This window comes from Pteronotus mesoamericanus, unplaced genomic scaffold (assembly GCF_021234165.1).
Source record: "Pteronotus mesoamericanus isolate MK-2021 breed Mesoamerican mustached bat unplaced genomic scaffold, CSHL_Meso_final contig_55, whole genome shotgun sequence".
Lineage (NCBI taxonomy): Eukaryota > Metazoa > Chordata > Mammalia > Chiroptera > Mormoopidae > Pteronotus > Pteronotus mesoamericanus.
In genome coordinates, this window is record NW_026555198.1 from 9,437,121 (window position 1) to 9,452,108 (window position 14,988).

The 14,988-nt window shown below is 38.4% G+C and overlaps 1 protein-coding gene across 2 annotated transcripts in view; it reads left to right on the top strand.

Moving 5' to 3' along the window:
* The window catches only part of PHKA1 (phosphorylase kinase regulatory subunit alpha 1), a 136,862-nt gene that overhangs the window by 103,571 nt on the left and 18,303 nt on the right, over positions 1–14,988 (top strand). For both annotated transcript variants that reach the window (XM_054579583.1, XM_054579584.1), the window contains 8 exons: positions 1,416–1,507; positions 1,898–2,037; positions 8,517–8,673; positions 9,143–9,222; positions 10,776–10,854; positions 10,988–11,117; positions 13,335–13,436; positions 14,342–14,457. In XM_054579583.1, coding sequence (XP_054435558.1) covers positions 1,416–1,507; positions 1,898–2,037; positions 8,517–8,673; positions 9,143–9,222; positions 10,776–10,854; positions 10,988–11,117; positions 13,335–13,436; positions 14,342–14,457 — 896 coding nt within the window. The remainder of the gene's footprint in view (positions 1–1,415; positions 1,508–1,897; positions 2,038–8,516; positions 8,674–9,142; positions 9,223–10,775; positions 10,855–10,987; positions 11,118–13,334; positions 13,437–14,341; positions 14,458–14,988) is intronic.

Sequence of the window (14,988 nt, forward strand, 5' to 3'; positions counted from 1 at the left end):
TTGTTTTGCTCACTGTTTTATCCCCAGCACCTTGGACAGTACCTAGAACATCTTACACACTCAAATAGTTGTAAAATTAATGAATTGGGTATAGTTTTGCTGTAGATAGTTCTATGTAGTCTCATTTAACCAAGTACATAGTGAGAAGAGACAAAAAAAGAGACATGGAACATATTCAATGTTAACATAAAAGTATTAAAATAGTGGAAAGTGTTTTTTCCTTTGAGATAAATTTTATTTAAAGAGAAAGCATTGCAGACTATTACAAGAGGGCCTTGCAATGGAGGAGGAGATATTCTCCCTTAACTAAGCTACATCTGGCTCCCTTAGGCCAGCTGTAATATTTATAGTCAGTTGTTCTAGCAGTGTAGAGCTGTGTTTGTCAACTACTGTACTTATTCTTCAGCAACTTTGACATTCACCTCTCTATGACCACTACCCTCCTTCAGTAGTATTTGTAGTGGAAGGTGTCTTCTACGACACATTGCCAGTAGTAGTCATGGTCTCCAAGAGTGTTCAATGCCTCTGTGTTGGCCACATGTGAAGGGGCAGAAGAGATTATTAGCCACACCTAAAGGACCTAAATATTAACATTTACAGATGATGAGAATGATTGAGATGCATGCTCTTGCTATCTAAAACTTTATTGATGGTTACTAACCAAAGATATTAAACATGAACATTGGAGAATCATTTAACATTTAAAATAGGGGAAAACTTAGCATCCCCTTCAAGCATGCTTCCTTGACAAAGGGCTTATGTGAAGAAATTAACTTCATTAAGTTACACTTTTTTAGATTATGAATCAGAAAACTTGAGCTTAATTACCTGCTCTGCTACTTACTTGCTTGAACAGTTATTTGAGCTCTGTATCTCTATTTCTGTATCTGTAAAATGGTGAAAATGACAAGAGAGTCTCTCCTTAGAGGTTATGGTAAGTATTTCAACAATAGACTGTAAGTAAAAATCTTAGGATTATCTCGAAGTTAATCATCCACTACCTTTTTTGACTCCCCAGATAGGATCATCTGTTTATCTATTCTCAAGGAAATCCAACTACAAGCAGCCAGATATTCTCCTAGGAAAATCTGGAAAATGTAAAATGTAGCTGGGTTCTTTCAGTGATATGTGGCATTCTATCAAAGCATCAGTGATAGTACCATTGTGGTATTGACCACATTTTTAGATTTTAATGTCTGCTGATGCTACAATTCTAGACATTCCGTTCAAAAATGTTTCTTGATTGATTGAACATTCTTTAAGTTATCTGATATTTAATTTCTTTTATTTGATGTTACCCAGAAAGAATAAACTTTTGTAAAGAACCAACCATATGTAACTTCATTGTTGAGATAAACTATGTGTTGTTTTTAGTCTCTTATATAACCTTTATCATAAATGTCAACCTTTTGCAGATGTGCACATGTATCTTCCTGCAAAGATAGTTCAGCCTTCCCGACCTTCATTCAACTCACTTGACTCACCTCATCCCTCAGAAGAGGACCAGGTAAACTTGCACATGAGGTATTTCTATCAGTTTTTTGCAAAACTTCCATCCTTATGGAAAAATAATAGAACTAGCCATTGTGGTTTCTGCTAGTAACTGGTGGTAGGCAAAATGCTAGTAACTGGTGGTAGGCAAAATGCTACCCTGGTGAAGATATATGACCTTTTCAGTTCACTTTTCAAATGGGCTATTTTTTTCTAGCCAGGCTTTATGAGAGCTAGATTGCTGTATCATATGTCTTAAAGATTTCATTGCTTTTAGTTTACTTTTCATCAAAATTTAGGGAATTCTTATGGAAAAGGTATAGAGATGAAAAGATCAATATTTTGGGGTATTATTTAAGTTGAGCACTTGTGGAGTTAATTTTTTTTATCCTCTCTAAAACTAAAGGTTCCTTCAGTTCGTGTAGAAATACATGTTCCCAGAGATGAGTCTGGGGAGGTGGACTTCAAAGCACTAGTTTTACAGTTAAAGGAGACCTCCAGCTTCCAGGAGCAAGCTGATATCCTCTACATGCTGTATACTATGAAGTAAGTGATGGATATTATCAATCTACTTTTATGTTCACATAGAGAGGAAGAATAGTGTAGTAATTATAGCTTAACTTCAGAGTCTCACTGATCTGGTTTTGTGGCCTGTCCACTTTGTAACTTCAAAGCCTCAATTGTTCTCATTTATAAAAGTTGGATTATACCTGCCTCCTAGAATTGCTGTAAAGATTAAACAAGATAATATATCTGCAAAGTCTCTAATACAATGTCTTATATATAGTGACCAATAATATAACTATTAATGTAATTATTATGGTTTTTTTAAGCCTTCATTATTTGGTAAACTCTACAGGTAAATATATTCTCAAAAGAAGATAATGGAGGCTTACATGAAAAAGAAACTAACAGTTTTTGAGTGTTTGCTGTGTTAAGCACCTTGTTAGGTACATTATATCTAAGTACCTCAAACTCAGTAGACCTAAATTGAACTCCACTCTCCTGCCCCCTACCTCCCTCCCAAAATACCTGTTCTTTTACATTTATTCATGTTGTCATCATATTGAAGAGGCAGAATGGACACCCCCAAGATTTGGTTTGGATGTTGAGACTGGTGATGCCACACACATACCAAGAGGGCATGAAATGGTTATTCCTTGCATAATGAGACTCTCTAGGGAAGAGAACAGGTTCCTAAGCTGGTCCCAAGAAAGCTTGAGCAAGCAGGGAAAGGAAGCCGGATTTGGGATTGTATTATGATTAGGAGGTGAGACTGAGGTAAGAGTTCTCACCAGCACCAAAGAAGGGAACACTCAAACTTTCTTGTCAGCTTGCACAGATGTAGTCTGGAAGGGAAACAGAAGTGGTAAGACTTGAAATCTGTCAGCAGTCAAACATCCAAAAATGGAGTCAGACTCTATGAAATTTTCCATCTCTGTTGCTGGAACCAACACCTACCTAATTACCAAACTTCTCCCCATATCCAGTTAATCACCAAGTGTGTCCAGTTTTACCTCTATATGTTTCTCTTCTGCATCTCTGGTATTGCTGTCTTCATTCAGGCCTTTGTCTCTCACCAAGACTATTGTTACAGTTTCCTATCAAGTCTTCCTACTTCCATCTTATTCTCCTCAAGCCCATCTTCCACAGAGTAACTTCTCTTTTTTACTTTTTATGATAGAAATGTTCAAACTTACATAAAACCAGAGAGTAGTATAATGAACACTTTTGGACCCATCACTTAGCCTTAACAATTATGAACACGTGGTTAATCTCTATCTGTATTCTGCTCACCCTCTCTTCCATCTGAATTATTTTGAAGAACATGTCAAACATTTTATCATTTTATTACTAAATATTTCAGTATTATTTCTAAAAGACAAGGGATCTCTTAAAACATAACCACAGGGAAAATTCTATTTCCAGACAAGATACAGTAGATGCATTTTTTTCTATTCCTCATGCTAAGTAGAGGAGGACATTATTTATAAAACAAACATAATAATATGTTGAAAAGTAGACATAAGACAGACTGTCTGAGGACCTCAAGATCTGAGGAAGGACAAGGTGGTGATATCCCTGGGTCTTGTTTGTTGCCTCATATATCCTGCATCAAGCACTAGAGAAACCAGCCACCTGAAAACAGCAATTGGCACAGACAAAAAAGGAATCTAAAGAATAATATAAATGAACACGCAAGAGAGAAACAGACTCATAGACACAGAAAGCAGACTGGTGGTAGCCAGAGGGAGGAGGGTTGGGAGACTGGGTGAAGAAGGCGAAGAGATTGTAGAAATTGGTAGTCACAAAATAGTCACAGGATTGTAAAGTGATTGCATAGGGAATATAGTCATTAATATTGTAATAACTATGTATGGGGTCAAGTGGGCACCAGAATATCAGGGGGGAAACTTTGTAAAGTATATGATTGTCTAACCATTGTGCTGAAACCAATACAAAATCATATTGAAAAGTGGGGGGGGGGGGCAGAGACAAATGTATTTTAAATAAATAAATAAATAAATAAATAAATAAATAAATAAATAAAATCTTATTGAATGTAAAAAAAGCCCTAAGACAAACCTGTTCTGCAGCAGATGCTTTGCTACTTCCAGTCAAGATGGCAGTGTAGGTAAATGCTGTGCTTGCCTCCACCCACAACCACATGAAAATTACAACCAAGTTATAGAACAACCATCACTGAGAACCACCTGAAGACTAGCTGAACATAAGTCCTAGAACTAAGGATATAAAGAAGCTGTGATAAGACCAGTGGGAAGTACAGAACACAGAATGGGCAGGACCCACACCCACAGTGTGACAGTTAAGAATCAGGAGGGATATCTTAGCTGCGGTGTTCCCCTTTGAGGACTGAGAGGTCCAGACTCCCCAGCCCAGAGCACTAGAGCTGACAAGAGGAATCCCCATAACAACCAACTGTAAAAACCAGTGGGGATTGCATCCAAGTGCGATGGAGGGCTCCTGGAGTCCCAGGCATTCCACCTAGGGGGGGCCACACACAACAGACTTGCTCACTCACAAGCTCACTTGTTCTGGTCTTCAGTGCAGGGGTAGCATCTCATAAAGCACCAGGGACATTCGGGAGTTGCAGGGGTCAGGACAGCTCTCCCCAGGGACGGAACTGCCAAGAGTCACCATTGCTCCTGTGTTAAGTGCTCCTCTCACCCAGCCAACAGGTGCAGACAGGCACCAAACTTCAGTTTTCCATTAACCTGGCTAATACCATTCTTCCGGCCCTGGTGATTCCCTGAAACGCTGCCCTACCCACCTTGCCCATTTAGCCTGAGCCACTTCCACCAGCTTTCCAGCTTTTCCACAGGAACAGCCTGCCTCTGCTTCCATTGCAGACTTTACTAAAATCTCTCAAATGTCCAAAAACCCCAAACAAACAGTGGTTTCCCTCAGCATAATCTGTAACTCTTGCTTAGTGATCCAGTCACAGCACAAGCCGGGATTGCTCTCAACTTGCATTGTAACTCTGATTACATGGCCTCAGGCCTGGCATAAGCTAAAGCCAGTGTTGGCTTGGAATGTAGTTTCAACTAAGTGGCTACAAACCCAGCACAAGTGGAGGCTGGCCTCAGCTCGCATTGTGGCACCCACTAAATGGACCCAAACCTACTGCTCGTGGCAGCAGACCTCAGTTCACAGCGTAATCTCTCCCAAGCCTTCAAGCCCAACATGTAGCCAGAAACTACAGATCACTTCCTAGGTCCTACCAGGTGGCCCCAAGCCAGGCACAAATGGCACCTGACCTGAGTTGTACTGGATCCCCTCCTAAGAGGCTCCACAACCAACACACCTGGTGGCTGACTTCAAACCAGAACACCACCCAACCAATTCACAAATGACACACCCAAAAGGCAGACCCAGCTGGCACCAATGCACTGCTAAAGTGACTCCCACTCCATGGGTTCAGGCCCCACACAACAGCTTGTCAACTGTGTATGTATGTATGTATGTATTTTTAACCAAGAGCCTCTTTTTTAGCGGGGGGAAGGGACAGAGAAAGAGGGGGAGAGAAAGATCAATGTGATCAGTTTGCCTCTCACATGCACCCTGACCAAGGACCATTGCAACCTAGGCATGTGCCCTGACCGGGAATTGAACCGGGTCCCTTTTGCTTTGTGGGATGATGCCAAACCAACTGAGCCACACTGGTCATGGCTCTACAGTATTTATACCCAGCTCTCACAGCCAGTCTGCTGAGGGTCAACCCCACCCACAGACATGCCAACAGCAATCAAGGCTCAACTGCAACAGGAGGGCACATACAATCCACACAAGGGACACTCCTGCAGCACCCAGCTCAGGTGACCAGGGAGTCTGCGCCACTGGACCTCAAAGGACTCCTGCTACTCCAAGCTACTCTGTGAAGACTGGGAGACGTAGCAGATCTCCCTAATGCATAAAAACAAACACACAGAATCACTCAGAATGAGGAGACAAAGATACATGTCCCAAATGAAAGAATGGAACAAAACTCCAGAAAAAAAAAAAGCTAAACAAAATTAAAACAAGCAATCTATCAGATACAGAGTTTAAAACACTGGTTATAAACTGGATGCTTAGTGTGGATCTATCATCTATAAAGCTAGTACAAAGGTTAAAATGCAAAAGTAGGAAGATCATGTATAATTGTAACAATGAATTAAGTGAAACACACAAGCACATTACAAAAATTGGGGGGGGGCAGTAAAAATTGTAGCGATTTTAGAATGCATTCAAATGTAAGCAACCATCAACTTAGACTGCTATAAACATAGTTTGTTATAGATGAAGCACATGGTAACCAAAACCCAAAAATCTACAAGAGATATAGAAGAAATAAGGAGAAAGGAATCCAAACACAACACTATAAGAAGTCATCAACAAGAGAAGAGAGCAAGAGAATAAGAAAGGAACAGAGAACTACAAAAGCAGTCAGAAAACAATACAATGCCAATAACTACATGCCTATCAATAATTATTTCAAATGTAAATGTACTAAATGCTCCAATCAAAACACAAAAGGTGGCAGAATGGATTAAAAAAACAACAACACCTGTATATATGCTGCCTGTTAAGAGACCCACTTCAGACCAAATTAAACACACATACTGAAAGTAAAGGAATGGAAAAGATATTTCATAGAAATGGAAACAAAGTTAAGGCAAGTGATGTCCGCAGCATGGGGGCATGAGAGCTTGTCCAGTTCACCCTCCTTCAAGTTACAAGTTGGACAGCTACAATTAAACAAAAGATTCCCTGCTCAACATCCTCACATTGAAACATCTGAAGGGGCGTATCTGAGAAGGGAAAGAGGAAAGACGGAGACAGGTGACCCTGGAGCTTACTGCAAGACTCAGTAGCAGGGGAAGAGTCAGATTACAGCACACACACCTTGCAGCCCTAAGGACCAGAGGGATAAACTCAGCATTCCTGCCTGAGTGGTCAGCATATACTGCAGCTGAGCCCAGTGATAGAGGCAGAGATTGAATACAAAGTATTGCAGCTGTGGTTTAGCAGCCACCATTACCAAGCACAAAACAGAGGCACAGACATGTAGCCACCTCCCCTCACCCTCGCAGACCTCTCAGTAGCCCCAGCAGCAATATAACTGTGTCAGGTTACAGTATGCACACCCTCGGCAACCCTGAAGACCAAAGGGGCAGAAACGTTTCTGTCGAAGAGGTAGGTGCAAACTGTGCCTACACTCAGCAACTGTTTTTTCCCGTACCTGGACTACTGTCTTTCACTACACCCCATCTCTTCTTGTCAGAATTCTAGCTATCCATCAAAGCCTAGTTATCCATCACCTCCATGAACCTTTCTCTGATCTCTAGGAATAAAAAGACTCCTCCCAAAACGTGAGATGTCATAGCACTTCTTTTCATATTATTTATTTGTTTGTGTTTATTTTGATAATTTCAAACTTAGAGAAGTTGTTTATTTTCTTATCTATTTGTTGAAGTTCTTTATATATTAGGGAAATTAACCTATGGATTGCAAATATTTTTATGTTAGAAATTTGTCTGATGACTTTGCTTACAGTGGTTTTTGCAGTAAGAATTGTGTTGTTTTATGTATATAAATGTATCAATCTTTTCTTTTATGGCTTTGTGTATGGTTCATAGTTAAAAAGTCCTCTTGCTGCCCTGGCTAGCATGGCTCAGTGGATTAAGCACCAGCCTGTGAACCAAAGGGTTGCCGGTTCGATTCCCAGTCAAGGCACACGCCTGGGTTGCGGGCCAGGTCCACAGTTGGGGAGGGGGCGTGTGAGAGGCAACCACACATTGATGTTTCTCTTCCTCTTTCTCTTTCCCTGCCCATCTCTGTATAAATAAATAAATAAATAAATAAATAAATAAATAAATAAAATCTTAAAAAAAGAAAGTCCACTTGCCTCCAAACTTATAAAATAGTTCTCCCATATTTTTTCCAATACTTTTACATTTAAACCTTTGATACTTTTGGAATTCTGGCATGGATCCAACTTTTTTTTTCCAGATGGCTACTTGATTGTTTTAACATCATTTAATAAATAATCTACCTTTATCATATATTAAATTCCCAATCTCATAGTGCTTTGTATATCTTTTATAGTACTTCACAGATTATTTGTGTCAGAGTAATTTTTACAACAAAAATATATGTGTATCCTTTAAAAATAAACACACAGTCTTCTTATTTCATTAGTTCCCTAAGTGGGTTCTCTCTGAACTTTGAATAGTTAAATTAAATCTTTGACTTTATTTTTAGCACCATTGAAGCCAATGAAGAGGGTAAAAGAATGCATTTTGTCAAAACACAACTGAAACTGAGACTTATTCTTGTCTAGGTATTTGACTTCCAGGGCTGGCTACTAATCCTAGTTTATAAGGTTTCTTAGTAAATAATAACATTCATTTCCTGTTGAGAGAGGCCTATCAAACACAAGTATATCCATTATAACACTAAAGCAAAAGATTTTGCTAACAGCTTTACTTACAATTAATGTAGGCCTGTCTTTAACATTCCAGAGGACCTGACTGGGACACTGGATTTCATGATGAAGGGAGTGCAACAGTCAGAGAGCTGCTTACGGAACTATATGGCAAAGTTGGAGAAAACCGTCACTGGGCCCTGATCCGGTACATCTCTGGAATCTTAAGAAAGAAGGTGGAAGCACTTGATGAGGTACTATAGATTCTTATTAAATTTACACCAAATCGAAATTGAGGACTTCTTTTAAAAATTCGTTTCCATGATTGTTTTTTAAAGCAACTACAGCCTCTAATAATTTGACATATTGTCTTTCCCATGTGAAGTTTCTGATATTCAGTTAGCTTTTGTTTGTAAGTGTCAAATGTATGACACTGAAACATATAAACTGTAGACTTATAGAGGTGTTGTCAACTACAAGAATTCTATGGTAGATTTTAAGAATGGATTTACACTAAGCTAAAAGTCCCTACCCCTTAGGAGATAGTATACCTCATTGTTCCTTCCTAGAAACCCCTTTTCTGATCTTCATGGTGTTTCCTGAGGAAGAGTTTGGTGTGTCATTAAATTAAGGGGAAGTAAAAGCGTCTAGGCAGAAGAGTAATTTTTATGAAAATCTGAGGTGTTATGGGAGGGATAATGCTATTATAATATCTCTCCTTAGGCATGCACAGACCTTCTCTCCCACCAAAAACATTTGACAGTCGGACTCCCTCCAGAACCTCGAGAGAAGACTATCTCTAAGTGAGTATGGGTTTTGACTGGTGTAATCAAGCTTCTCGTAGTCTTTAAGGAGCTGTGTAAACTCCCTCAATTCTCTTGCCCTAATCTGTCAATGGATAATAATATATGTCCTACACATGTGGGCTTCTCAGCATGAGAATATTGACAATAACAGGGTAGAGTAAATGAAAGAGGAAACTCACAGTGAGTGGTACTCAAATGTACTTTCCTTTTTTGGTTTGATGTTTTTTTTGTTTTTGTTTTCTTACTGGATTTCCTAACCCTCCCATTAAAAAAAAAAAAGCAAAAACAAAAAAATTGGGCAACTGGAATGACCACCCACCAAAAAAAAAAAAAACTAAACAAAACAGTTATTATTTGGACTTTGTTCCAGGCCTCTTCCCTTAGCTTATAGATAGTTGTTTTCTCCCTCTGCCTCTTTATATTTCTTCCCTCTGTGTGTGTGTCTCTGTGTCCTGATTTCCCATTTATATAGAGACACCAGTCCTATGAGATTAGGGCCCACACAATAACTATCTTCAAATAAGTCATACACTGAGGTACTAGGGATTGAGATTTCAACATATGAACTTTGAGGGGACACAGTTCAACCCATAACAACTTGCTCCTGGCAAGTAGAACCTTTTACCACAAATCAGATTAATTTTGTGACTACACACATACCTTGAAATTATTGCAGTTCAGTTCCAGACCACCGTAATAAAGCAAATGTCTCAATAAAGTGAGTCACATCAATTTTTTGATTTCCCAGTGCATAAAAGTTATGTTTACACTATACTGTAGTCTAGTGAATGTCCAATATCATTATGTCTAAAAAATGTACATAGCTTTATTTTAAAAATACTTTATTGTTAACAAATTCTAACCATCATCTGAGCCTTTAGTGAGTCATAATCTTTTTGCTAGTGGAGGGTCTTGCCTCAATGTTAATAAAAATGCAGTATCTGTGAAGCGCAATAAAGTGAAGTGTAATAAAACAAGGTATGCCTGTATGGCAAGCAGTCCCAAAGAAGATAGCATTGTCCATGCCCCATGCCCTAAGAGTGCTTAGTATCAGCAGGAGAGTCAGGAATGTAGGAGGAGGTTTGTGTACCCGTGTGAGCGTGTGTGTGCGAGTGCATGTAAACTGATGACACTATAGAAAATCAATATAACTATAAGGTGTGACTGTAAAGTAATAAAATGGCTTCCAAAAGGTAGAGCTTAAATTTAGTTTATTACTTTCTAGCCATAATGGTTACTTGTCAAATGTTAAGAATTAACCATGAAAGACTGCTCTGGAAGGACACCATAGAATGAGTTTTAAATAAAATTTGGAAGGGAAAATTAATCCAGGTTTAGATAGGCGAAAACAAAGCTCTCTTGAGTTGATATGGGTCAGAGTGGTTTGAGGAGGCAAAGAACTCCGAAGACTGAAAAAAACCGGTGTGCCACCATTAATGATGAGATTCTGAGGCAGTGACTTGAACTTGGGAGGAGCTTTTTTAATATTCTCAATATATTTAGACAGGGAGTTGCAGAATTTTCTGTTCCTTTACTGTCTTCTTCCTTAGACCTTTACCCTTTGAAGTGCTCACTCAGCTGATAGATGAAGCCAGTGAAGGGGACATGAGCATTTCAATTCTGACACAGGTGAGCAGAATTATAAAGCCTAATCTGGTGATTGATATTTTAAGTTTGTTTTCAAGTGATCTGGAAGTTGATCACAAAATAGACCTTTTGAGCCCTGGGCCATCATTTTTGTCTCTATCCATTCCCTGCACAGGAAATAATGGTATACCTAGCTATGTATATGCGAACTCAGCCTGGCCTCTTTGCTGAAATGTTTCGACTTCGAATTGGTCTGATCATACAAGTTATGGCAACAGAACTGGCCCATTCCCTTCGATGCTCAGGTATTCAATTTAGTGACTGTTTTAGGCTGAATTCACTTTTAATGTAAGTCTGTTGAGTTTGGGGTCAGAAAAGAGAGAAAGCTAAAAGATTTTTGTCAGTAGCTCAAAAAATGCATATAGCGATCTTATTCCCAGGTAGTCAATTTCTATACAAGCAAAGGGACTAATGTTAGGACAAATTTAATTAGTTCTGCAACTTCAAACCTCCACCTCTTGGGGGCTCTGCACTCCCAATTACTACATTCCCCCTAATTCCTAGAGTACATGGAACTTGAGTGTGAAAGGCTGGGTTTTTTAGATTCCACACATGGCATCATATGGTATTTGTCTTTCTCTTCGTATGTAGAATCCAATGAACAAAATAAACTGACGAACAGAATAAAGCCAGAGGCATGGGTACATGGAACAGACTGACAGATCTCAAAGGCAGGGGTATGGGGACTGGAAGAGGGTAGCCAAAGAACATATATGCATATATACATAGCCCATGGACACAGACAACAATCTGGTGAAGGTGGGCGGGGGGAGTCTGGATGGAGGGAGGCCAAGGGGGTAAATGAGGGACATCTGTAATAGTGTCAATAATAAAAAAAAAACTGGGTTTTATTCTGATTCAGTCAGTGAGTGCAGCTTCTGTATACCAGATTAAGTCACCACATCAGTTTGATCATAGTGTCACTATTCTGTGTAGTCAGCATCAGGATTGAACAGAGGAAGGCAATATTTCTGTTAATATTTTTCTGACAAGACTCTCTTTGAAGCTGTAGAGCAGAATTGTATAAAGTGTGAGGGGGAAAGGAGACCCCCATGGCATGACTATTTTTGCCATTGGTATTTGTTTTAGCTCAACAAAATGGCAAGAAATAGGGATTGCATATAAAAACAGAATCACAGTTGCTAAACTCAGTGTTAATCATTTTTTTTCAAATTTCCCTAAAAGGGTTTTAACTGAGCTGTTAACAAGTACCTAAAGTTATTAGTTTGAGTCTAACCTAAGTTACCTGAGACCATTTATATTTAAATAACCTTTAAAGGAAGAGAGCTAATGAGTATTTTATACTTACCATATGCCAGACACTATGCTTTTTGCTTTATATTTGTATACATTATCTCCTTTAATCCTTACAACAACCCATTGGAGAAGGTATTTTTATACCATTTCTATTGATAAGGAAACAAACTGAGAGGTTAAATAACTAACTTTCTCAAAGTTACATAGCTAATAAATAGTGGAAATTGAGTCCAAGTCTGCCTGATTCCAAATGACTTCTAGTTTAGCACATTGATATAGATTACCTGTATTACACATGTATATGACATATTTTCTAGTTGTGGTATCAAGGGATGTTTTATGATGGTCTGATTATTCAGTAATAAACCTCAATGAGGGATAAACCCCCAAACATTTTTGACTTTTCTGTGAGTGTCTGCTGTGGATCCTTTTTCCTGTGGATTTATCAAAACCATGGCTATTTATTTGTTATAAGATAAAGTCAAGATCGATCCCTAAGTCTGATATTCAAGGTCCTCAACAGTCTCGCCTCTACCTCTTACTTCAACAGTCCTTCCCACCAATTTAATCAACCCTCATTTGGTACTTAGCATAGCCATATTTGATTATTTTTTATCTTGCTTACATGTCCAATCTCTCCCAAATAATTGGTCAGCCTCTCAAGGTCAAGTACCATGTCATACCTGTTGAATTAACATTGCTTAAAATCATTACCTACATGTAGAAGACCCTTAGTAAGTGTCTGATGTTCATGAACAAGTTTAAGTTATCTTCTCAATATTCTTTATAATTTCATGGATTCATATCTATTCTCTTTGAAGTCTCTGTATTTCCAGGCTGAGAAGTTTTGGTTATTTTAGTCCATCTGCATATATACATTCATTGCCTTTCTCTGACTGGCTTCCAGTTCCATTGTTCTCCCTTCATTCTCCCTATCTTCAAATAAAGATCCTACTGAATACCCTAATGGCATGGAGGGGTGTGAAAAAGAAATCAAGAACTTGGTTAATCCATAAACTGGCTAGTCAGTCCTTAAATTATTATAAATCTATTACAATGTTAATACCTAGGTAGTATGTTACCAGAAATTTATTTTATTCTTCCAGTCAAGTCACTCAGAAAGTCTAAGCAAGAAATAGAGAAAAATAGGGTGGGTGTAGCAAGCCACTTAGAAATATCTCTGCCCTAACATTTCTGCTGACTAGCCGAGGAAGCCACAGACAGCCTGATGAATCTCAGTCCTTCAGCCATGAAGAACCTCCTGCATCACATTCTCAGTGGCCAGGAGTTTGGAGTAGAACGAAGCGGTAAGGTTGAATAATTGCATTTCCATTTCAGAGTGTTTGTTTTAAATTATGTTATGGATTTTAAAATGTTTTCCTTTTATCAGAGGAACCTTATTCTCCCAAATAAATAGAACCCCAATATACAAAACAGTTAAAAGCTGTCCTCTGGAACAAGATTTGGAAACCACTGTATGTCTCATTTTCCCCCCGCAAATGATAATATCAGCTAAATAGATTACTATCATGTTTTGTTTTGAACTGTTTTATCCCTTAAATTATCTTAAATTGAAGTTTCTACTTTAGGACAACAAACAACCCATGTAACCTACAACTTTCTTGTATTCCAATTGGAAGTAATTCATTAACACTTACAGTGTTGTGTGTATGCACACACACATGTGAGTGTAGCTGCTACAGTACATCTGATGTATCCTTTCACCTTTAAATTAAAATACATCTAGGGGTCCATCACAAATTAATCTTTTACCTGCACTTGGTGGTTTGGCAGTGGTATTTGGTGTTGAATACCTAAAACATCAAAGCAAATGAAAAAGGTTATCGCCTATGCTCAACTTTTAGGCTTAGGATAAGTAAACATATAATGTCACATGGATGGATCCCAGAAATTAGTTTGGTAAAAGAAAGTTTTAAAATCGTGCTCATCAAGCCTTACTGTGTACCTGGGGATCTTGCTAAAATGCAAACTTTGATTCTGGATCAAAGGTCAGGAGTGAGGCCTAAGATTCTATTAAAAAGCTCTTAGGTGGTGCTGATGCTGCTGGTCCATGGACCACACCTTGAATAGCAAGGTTATAGTTATTTTTAAGTAACATAAAAGGAGGACATATATCTAAGTCTTTTAAATGTAATGGAGAAAAAAATGAACCTGATTATCCTCTCTATCTTTAATCTGTCATGCCGTATAGTGCGTCCCAGTGATTCAAATGTCAGCCCTGCCATTTCTATCCATGAGATTGATGCTGTTGGAGCAACCAAAACTGAACGAACTGGAATCATGCAGTTAAAAAGTGAGATAAAGCAGGTAAGATACTACTTGGGAGATTAGCTGAGATATTATCATCTTTGCAAACTTTCTTTTGGAATCAGACTTTGTAAGGATTATGTATTTTGTTCCATGTTCCAAGTTTAATTTGAGCCACACGTTTTTCAAGTGGAATTTCATTGACTGTCTATCTCAACTGAGAGTTAGGTGAAACAACTAGGGATCCTTAAACATAGTTTAACCTGCCTTTAATTCTACATAACATGCGTTAGCTCATTGCCTTTTAACAAATAAGATGATGAGCCACAGAGTAGCTTGTTTGATTCTCTTATATAGCAGTCATTTTGTAGATAGCTTTCCTTTTTCTGGACCAAACTATTTTGCTAATTTTAGGAGAAAAGTAATTTGTTTCTGATAGCAAGATATTAAAACTTAGAGTTCCTCTTGTTATGATTGACATGTAATTTTGGAATTAATTTTCTTTGTGAAACTAAACTTAGATTTATTACCTTTAGAAAAGATACTAGAGAGAACACCATATTAGCTGAGGGCCTTTTTAAAAAAATCTGT